The 9,125-nt window shown below is 44.1% G+C and overlaps 1 protein-coding gene across 1 annotated transcript; it reads right to left on the reverse strand.

Annotated features, from left to right (window-relative positions):
- Positions 1-239: 239 nt before the first annotated feature.
- On the reverse strand, positions 240-3,122 carry LOC112217550 (CCN family member 2). The gene is made up of 5 exons (XM_024377903.2): positions 2,789-3,122; positions 2,311-2,527; positions 1,938-2,192; positions 1,613-1,824; positions 240-1,493 (listed from the first exon to the last, which is right to left on the reverse strand). The coding sequence occupies exons 1-5, from the start codon at positions 2,846-2,848 to the stop codon at positions 1,197-1,199; spliced, it is 1,041 nt and encodes a 346-aa protein (XP_024233671.1). The 5' UTR covers positions 2,849-3,122; the 3' UTR covers positions 240-1,196.
- Positions 3,123-9,125: the final 6,003 nt, after the last annotated feature.

Below are 9,125 nucleotides of genomic sequence, written 5' to 3' on the forward strand. Positions count from 1 at the left end.
GGTCTGACAGAGCATGGACCTGGACCGCACACAATCCAATGAGTGGAATTTCAGTGGCCTGACTGCTGTAGTTGAACTGAAAGTGGGAACACCTAACTGCTTTGTGAACATGTGCTAACTTTTTAGTTGCTGATTTCATATGGTGAAGTTTGGGATATCATTTGGGTGTGAGTAGATTAAGTTCTGTAGGGTAGGCTACTTTTAAAGCCGAAAGAGTAAAACAAAGAAAGGAAGACATGTTTATATAAAAAATATATTTTATTCCAAACTACAAAAGTGAAAACATGTAACTTTTTTGTCACACTTCTCAATAAAATAGTACACAAAACTGTCCCAGGAACAGTCAAACTCAGCAAATAAGCTATCGATAAACATGTTGAAGGAAGAAAAAAACAAAACAAACTTTTTAAAACTTTAAATTAACTTAAACAACTGTACAATAATATGTACAATATTTACAGCATCAATAATACATATAAAAAGGAATGAAGCTACAAATCATCCAGTCTCTTTTTTTCTTTTTTTTGACAAAATACTGATTCCTTCCTTGCAACCTGAATCAGTCAGTCAAAGTCAAATACCTCTTTTCTCAGTGCTGTGGCATGCCCTCAAAGCATGCACACTACGCTCCTTGTCTGGAAGAACGGCTGTTTTTCAGCATGGGCTAAACCATGACCTGTCGTTAGCACTGCAACAGTTAGGATCTGCAAAACAGTGAGCTATACACAAGGGTACGTTCAACTAGTACTCTGGTGGGTTAAGGATTTAAGTTTCTGTACTGGGGTTGAATGTCTTCACCCTTTGTTACTGCAAGTGCACAGAGGTTGGACACAGCCCAGTTAATTAGGTGCCCACCACAGTTTCGGGGGAGGGGAACATGGCATCAGCCAATTAGTGACAACAACATAGGTTGTCACATAGTAGAACTATAGTGCAGTAAGTATTCTATTTCGGGCAGCAGAGTAGCCCCCTGTCTTTCGTCCCCTCTTTAGGGCAAGTGGCCCTAAACATCCATCAATACACTCATACATATACATTGAATATACGCATATATGTTTCTGTCCTTGTACAAAATACACAATTAGAAAATGACAAACCAAAAGACAAACAAATGCTGTGCTGCGAGATGAGATGGATATCTGTTCGGTTCAAGTTAAGAGTCATTGGTTGTTTTTGCTGTTAGGTGACGTAATTGTTCACGCCATGTCTCCTAGCATCTTCTTGTAGTACATGGACTCAAATATGTCATTCTCGCCGGGGCAGTTGTAGTGGCACGCGCAGGTCTTGATGAACATCATCTGCTTCTTCATGACCTGGCCGTCGGGGCACTTGAACTCCATGGGCAGAGTGGTGGTTCTGTGGGGGGTGCAACAGCGACCGTCGGTGCACACGCCGCAGAACTTGGGGCGGTAGGACTTGGTGGTGGTGCAGCCAGAGATCTCAAACTTCATGGGCTTGGACACTCTTGGCGTGCGGATGCATTTCTTTCCCTTCTGGAAGAGCAAAGTGTAAAGAAAAAAGTCATAATTAGTGACCACTGCTTTCCTCTTGATTTGACAAAGTGTTTGTATTGTAATGGGTTGGTTGGGAAGTGGTTGAAGAATGTGCTTACCCTAATGCTCTGCTCCATGTGGGACTCGCAGGGTCTGACCATGCACAGACGGGACTGTTTCTCCAGGCGGCACTCGCGGTTGTCGTTGGTTACTTTGGTAGAAATGCCCAGGCCGCAGGTCTTCGAGCAGGCGCTCCACTCAGTGGTCTGGACCAGGCAGTTCTCCCTCATCATGGAGGGGTCAGGCCCGTAGGTCTCCTCCTCTCTGTAAGCTGCGGGCAAAGAAGGGGAAGTGACATAAGACTCTTTATCTCTACACTCACACTGACCAGATTACATCATTCGAATGCAGGCTACTGTGTGTGTGTCTAAGACTGAGACTCACCAGCGAGAGCAGAGCCCACAAAGATGTTTGTGTTTTGGGGGGCATCGCACACCCACTCCTCGCAGCACTTCCCGGGCACTTTGACGCGGCGGGGCAAGGGGCAGTCAGGGCTGGGCAGGCGGATGTCCATGCTGCACAGGGGAATACAGCCCACGGCACCGTCCAGGCACGTGCACTGGTATTTACAGCTGCTCTGGAAGGACTCTCCACTCCTGTACACCATCCCACCCATCACACAGGTGGCGCCACCCTTAGCTGTGGGAGGAGGAGAAGAGAATGTCACATCTCCAGTCACACAAACGCCAGCAGAGGAAAATTATCAAAGAGTCAGCGTATTAGAACGACAAAAGAAGCCTGTTGAGAGTCACATTACCTGTGCAGACTCCTATGCGGCGGTTGACGGGGGAGCCGAAGTCACAGAAGAGCCCTTTGTGGGGGTCGCACATGTCCCTGTCTGTGCAAAGCTCGCCCATCTGCTTGGCACACACCCTGCAGCAGCCGCAGGCATCGGGGACCAGGCTCACACCAGGGGGACACTGGGGGTGCACATCAGGACAACTGCACTGCCCACTGCACTCCTGAGCCACAGCCTAAGGGACAAAGAGACAGGAGTATGGTTAGACCCTGATCACATGGGCACAACTACTACTAACGTTACAGTTCGTCAGCCCCAAGAGCTAGGGCATCATACAGCCTTTTGTAACTGTGTTAACAAAATATATCGATTTACAATTCAACTGCTGTTGTAATAGGCTAGACATGCCGATAGCTCGTGTCTGTCTGGTACATGGCGCATAGACACAGAAATACAGTTCCCATATAACTTGACATTCTCAGTAAAAGGGTCTTACCAGGTAGGAGAGAGTGAGACAGAAGAAAGAAATCAGCCTCATGTTCATTCCAGCAGACATTTTGCTTTTCTTCTGGGGTTTTCACAGAGTATGTTAGACAAAAATAAGTCTTCAGGCTCTTCAAAAGTCTTCCTTAGTCTCTTGCGAGTAGTCAGGGAGCTTGTCGTCTGATCGAGTCGATCTCGTTGTTAAGAAGTTTCTGTTTTTTGGTTCTCTCTCAGTTAAGTTCTCGTAGTTCTCTTGGTTAAAGCTAGAGTTTAGCTTCAGTAGTAGAGCTGCTGCTGCTCTTGTAGCTCTCTCTTGGATGAGGAGTTGTTCTGTGTCTGAAGCTAGGAGCTCTCCCTGCCTTTATACACCCAGGGCTGCAGTGACGTGCCAGTGGCTGAATGGAGTCCTCGACAAACATGGACATTCTTGGCATTCTTTCCTAATTTCCTGCCCCCCCTCCTAGACTCGCTCTCCCTGACATATCGCATTCCTCCTGTCTGAAGCCAAAGTGCTGTCACATATCAAAATAAAAGTGCATTCTTGGCACTATCCCTCAACTTTCCCTTTTATGTGTAATCGGCGGTTGTGTTGTATCCCGGAGAGAGACCGTAAACCTCCCCTGGTATTAGGAATAGCTGCCTCTCTGTTCTCTTAGCACATCACACATAAATTTGTACACGAGTGGCTTCAAAGGCTTTAAATATGTATTATTGCATGTGTATTTTATTATGAAAGGAAGGGCTGTAGTGTAGTTCACCATTACAAACAGTACTGTTATAAAACCCCTGTACACCTTCAGGACTGCTTTTCTATTCGGAAAATAACATACTGCACAGAGAAACAGATGTACGATATGTAATTGTATGAGTAATTGTATTATACAATAGCCATCCTAAGTCTAATAAGTCATGGGTATTGGGATTTAATCAACAAGTCCTTAATAAAGGGGGTTTGTACAGTGTAAAACCACATCACCGTCTAGTTAACAGACTCTCATCAGTTCTATTCATTGGTTTTAATCGCATACTTTTTTTTATAGCCATGTGCTTCCACCTCACTAATAAGGTTTAGTCTATGGACTTTAAAGCATAGTTGTACTACATTCCTGGTGTGGGATTCTATTTTGCTCCGTCAGTAGCTAAACACTGAGCAGACTTGAGGATTGCAGGAAAGCGGCTAGACTCTGGGGTTTGTATATTTTTGAAGAAACGATCACACAAGCCCCAGACTCTCCACCTCAGTCTTATGAAAGGCAGCCCTGCTCCTCACCAGCCACCGAATCGGAAATGAAAAACTCCCAGAGAAAACTCAAGAGCTGGAGGAATGTGCGGCTGCGCCAGCAGACATACTATTACTGCATGGACACACCGACTGGGAGGAAGCGTGACCTTATATGGGAATCTTCACTAGCAGCATCTGTCTTTCCCTTTTTTCCAGTGTGGTTTGTACAGAAAGTACAGTAGGAGCTCCTCAGGGTCTGTACTGTCTGAGACGTTCTCGCCGGACAGTGTGTGGGATGGTAATGTACCCTGTCTGTCAACACAGATTCATTTGTGGCCAAACAGAGGCTGCCAGTTCCTTAACCCTGTCATGTCAAATAGTAGCAGCTTATCGCAATGCCCTATTTGAAAATGCGCTCGATTTCCTGAACCAATAACAGTGCGGTGTGGCTTTCCATTGAGGGGTTGGATGAACTGAACTACCCTCCACAGGGCAGTGTTTAATCAACCATTGTGTGTGGTAAGACATAGCTATGTGTTAGCATCAGATTCCCTGTCTTAGGCTGTTGTCCTGGAGCTCTCATTAGTGCTCTCTCTCTCTCTCTTTCTAAGCCCCCTGTTGGTGTGCTCCTTTCTCCCCAAGACGTTCCTCACTCAATGGAGCATAGGTAAATACTGTAAGGTCTGTTAACCTTTAATGTCATGCTCTCTGGTTTTCAATGGTGGCTAAAAGGGGTCTGAAACTCGAGCTTAGGCATGGCAAGGATTCCAAATTCAACATTCCACATGCGGAGCAATTGGGGTCCAATTTGGGATAAGTGATGAGGTGCTAATGTTGGAGTGACGGGCAGAAGTTAGCTAGGGTCAAAGGTCAAGAGCTGGTGACGCAATGGAAAGGATTCCACATTCAGTGTAAATAAAGTACCCATTAGAAACGTGCTTCACTGTGGGATGTAGCAGACCTGACCATGTGACTCACTTTCCCATTCCCTCAACGGAGGGTGTTGTGTTTAAAAATATTGCCGTGGTTCATTGTTCCCAGTACAAAAAAAACAACAAAAAAACACACATAGCTAGCTACATCAGTGTATTAAACATTCTGCCAAGGAGTAATTGTCTGTGCAGTGTGATTCCAGTTCTCTCCATTTCCATTTCCACTTCTAGTCTTCGTCCCAAATGGCACCCTATTCTCTACATAGTGCACTACTCTTGCCCATCAGAGCCCTGTGGGCCTTAAATGTAGTGCAGCATAAAAGGAATAGGCTGCTATTTGGTACACAACCCTGTTCTGTCTGCAACTTACGTGACTGTGTTCAAATGACAAATGTTCTGTCTGAGGTATTCCATCTATGTGATGATTGTATTTTTAACCAAACCAGAGATCTGATCTATGATTAAAATGGAATCGGACGTGCTGTGTATAATATTTATTATTGCAATTTTAGTGCTCTTCCAGAAAAGACAACATGTAAAATTGGATAGAAGGAATTCATATTGCCTTCAGACAATTGATGTGTGTAATACACAGTTAAAACCATGTATTAGAAACACTATGTTTACAGCAGCTTTAGTTGTTGAGCCTCTGTTGTTTTGCAGTGCATCAAACACTTGTGGATGTCGATTAAGGCAGCCCCCTGCACCTCTTCGATTCAGAGGGGTTGGGTTCAATGCGGAAGACACATTTCAGTTGAATACATCCAGTTTGACAACTGACTATAGGTATCCCCCTTTTCCTTTCCCCTTTCCCTTGTGTTACTTTCATGTGTAAACTTCAAGAAAACGACATGTCAATCAAGAATCAAAGTTGGTTGAATTCTTTAATGGGCCATCCTATTAATTATTTTGACCTTTGCGTTGCTCTGAACTTAATTAAAGTGGTTTGGTTTAGCCAAAAAGAAGCCTTTTTGTTTTTGGGCCAATCACGGGAACTCTGGGATTGCTGTTGCATGGGACTTTTGAGTCACTCAAATGGGTGATTCTGCTCGATCTATGAGAGGAGAAGAGAGACGGACACTATGTTGATGAGCTTGAACTTTTACATCTGAAGAACTATCTACCTGAAGAACTCGATCTATCTACCTGAATTTGTCTTCTGTGGAAAGTGTACGGCATCGTTGTTTCAACGGGAGCTAGCCTAGCTTGTAGAGGAAGATTTCCCAAGGTTTCCATTAAGTTTTAAGAGTGCACTCTAATACCCGGGAGCTTTCTATATTATAATTATATATATTTTTACCCCATATTCGATGGTGTCTCATCGCTGCAACTCCCCAACTGGCTCGGGAGGCGAAAGTTGAGTCATGCGTCCTCCGAAACATGACCCGCCTAACCGCGCTTCTTAACACCCGCCCACTTAATCCAGCCACACCAATGTGTCGTATGAAACACCGTTCAACTGACTACAGAGTTCAGCCTGCAGGCGCCCGGCCTGCCACAAGGAGTCGCTAGAGCGCGATGAGCCAAGTAAAGCCCCCATGGCCAACCCTTCACCCCTAACTCGGACAGCGCTGGGCCAATTGTGCACTCCCGATCACGGCCGGTTGTGCTGTCTTATCAATGATATGAGGAAAGGTATGACTATTGCCTTCTAATAATGGAATGTCTTTGACAAGCCGTGCCAGCTCTCCACATTATACAGAAATGTGATTTTTAATCAACTGAAAAATTATCTTGATAAATAATAGACATAAACTTGTGAGAAAACATGTAGCGTACTAGTCAAAGCTTATTACCATCTTACCATCTAGTATTTCCACCATGAATGGATGATTAGGACTAAAAATAGGTAGGCCCAATATAGTAGAAGACACAGGTACAGAAATTGGATTTCTGACTCACAAATACCTAAGAATCTGTTTTAAGCTTAAAAGCAACAGTTTGATTATCTACAATAACCCAGTGGGGAACCATCACTATAGGACCTAGGCCTTCAGAGGTACCAAACATATTCCAATAGCCTACTTTGTATCTTCTATCGTCAGACCATTCTAGTTGTAATGAAGGAGGAGCAATACTTTTAGATGACGTTAAGAACGAATCAAACAGGCCACGCTTCGGGCTGCAGCTCACACATAGACAGAACCGGCATGGATGCAAATGTGATACACAGCATACAATAATGCAACCAGCAAAAAAAAAAAAACACTGTTTACGCAACCTATGGTAGCCTAACACCACTATCACATATGACCAATAGCGACCACAACAGTGACACATCAAAGCTGAAAGGACAGCGACTGTAATACCTGTGCACTCCATGGCACTGAAGGAGAGCACGGTTTTGATCAAACATATAGACATGGCTGATAGACAGAAGTCACACACACCATCAAATAAATGTATAGAATAAGCAGCCCATTCAACCCAGTAGGCCTTAAAAAAACAAACATTTTATTTCCAAAATGAAATGAGTAAACCAGCTATTACTTCCCATTGCAAATATTTTATCCCGTTCATCACACTACCCAGTGACATAAAGAAAATGCAACATTGTTTCACACTCATTATTTTCAGAGATACAGTGCCTTCGGAAAGTATTCAGACCCCTTGACTTTTTCCACATTTTTGTTACGTTACAGCCTTATTTTAAAATGTATTATATAAAATCTACACACAATACCCAATAATGACAAAGCGTAAACAAGTTTTTAGACATTTTTACATAAGTATTCAGACCCTTTGTTATGAGACTCGAAATTGAGCTCAGGTGTATCCTGTTTCCATTGATCATCCTTGAGATGTTTCTACAACTTGATTGGAATCCATCGGTGGTAAATTCAATTGATTGGACGTGATTTGGAAAGGCACACACCTGAATAAATAAAGGTCCCACAGTTGACAGTGCATGTCAGAGCAAAAACCAAGCCATGAGGTCGAAGTAATTGTCCGTAGAGCTGGATTGTGTCGAAGCACAGATCTGGGGAAGGGTACCAAAACATTTCTGCATTGAAGGTCCCCAAGAACACAGTGGGCTCTCTCATTCTTAAATGGAGGAAGTTTGGAACCACCAAGACTCTTCCTAGAGTTGGCCGCCCAGCCAACTGAGCAATCGGGGGAGAAGGGCCCTGTTCAGGGAGGTGACCAAGAACCCAAAGGTCACTCTGACAGAGCTCCAGAATTCCTCTGTGGAGATGGGAGAACCTTCCAGAAGGACAACCATCTCTGCAGCTCTCCACCAATCAGGCCTTTATGGTAGAGTGGCCAGACGAAAGCCACTCCTCAGTAAAAGGCACATGACAGCCCGCTTGGAGTTTGCCAAAAGGCACCTAAAGAGTCTCAGACCATGGAGAAACAAGATTCTTTGGTCTGATGAAACCAAGATTGAACTCTTTGGCCTGAATGCCAAGTGTAACGTTTGGAGGAAACCTGGCACTATCCCTACGGTGAAGCATGGTGGTGGCAGCATCATGCTGTTGGGATGTTTTTCAGCGGCGGGACTGGGAGTGATGTAAGGAGTATCCTTGATGAAAACCTGCTCCAGAGCTCTCAGGACCTCAGACTGTGGCGAAGGTTCACAGTGCCACTCACCAGATTATGTTCTCTAAACATCCGACTGTTACCATGTTTGCTCCATGGATATCAGTTTGAAAGATGTCGCTATAAAAAAGTTTCAAAATAATGATATTTAAATGTACTTTACTGGTTGTCCGTGTTGTTGGTCCTTTTAGCAGTAGGAAGTGGAGATAGGTAAACACTTTCCTGTGGTTACCCTGACTTTTTGCGGCACCGGTATGTTCTGTTGCTTGTATTTTCCATCTCCTGATGCATTTCAGTGATGCACAATATGCTAACGATAGCCGAATGTAACCGAACGTTGTCGACCAAAGCACGTTCCCTTGCAAACAGCTGGAAGTGCTTGTGAAATTTGCCAGCTGATTCCATGGGACAATGTTTGGTCTGTGCCTCAGTTAAATTGTAGACATATTGCGCAAGTTGGGTGCGGATTGCGTCAGCATTGGAAAATACAAACCGGAAACACAAACTGACATATCTGTGGATATTTTTTTGTCTCAGATTATTTCCTACATAAGGACAAAATCAGAGGAAAACAGGTAAAGTATGTTCAAATGAAATTTATTCAACAATCTGACTTTAATGGGACTGTTCATAAAAAGTGAGCCTACACGTTAGAG

The sequence above is a fragment of the Oncorhynchus tshawytscha genome, linkage group LG18 (genome assembly GCF_018296145.1).
Source record: "Oncorhynchus tshawytscha isolate Ot180627B linkage group LG18, Otsh_v2.0, whole genome shotgun sequence".
NCBI classification, from domain to species: domain Eukaryota; kingdom Metazoa; phylum Chordata; class Actinopteri; order Salmoniformes; family Salmonidae; genus Oncorhynchus; species Oncorhynchus tshawytscha.

Excerpts from the sequence above, each read along its gene's own strand:
- LOC112217550 (XM_024377903.2), bottom strand. The coding sequence starts at position 2,848 with ATGTCTGCTGGAATGAACATGAGGCTGATTTCTTTCTTCTGTCTCACT. Across the intron at positions 2,528-2,788 it reads GTCTCACTCTCTCCTACCTG|GCTGTGGCTCAGGAGTGCAG; the intron begins GTAAGACCCTTT and ends TTTGTCCCTTAG. Across the intron at positions 1,494-1,612 it reads ACATGGAGCAGAGCATTAGG|AAGGGAAAGAAATGCATCCG; the intron begins GTAAGCACATTC and ends TTGCTCTTCCAG.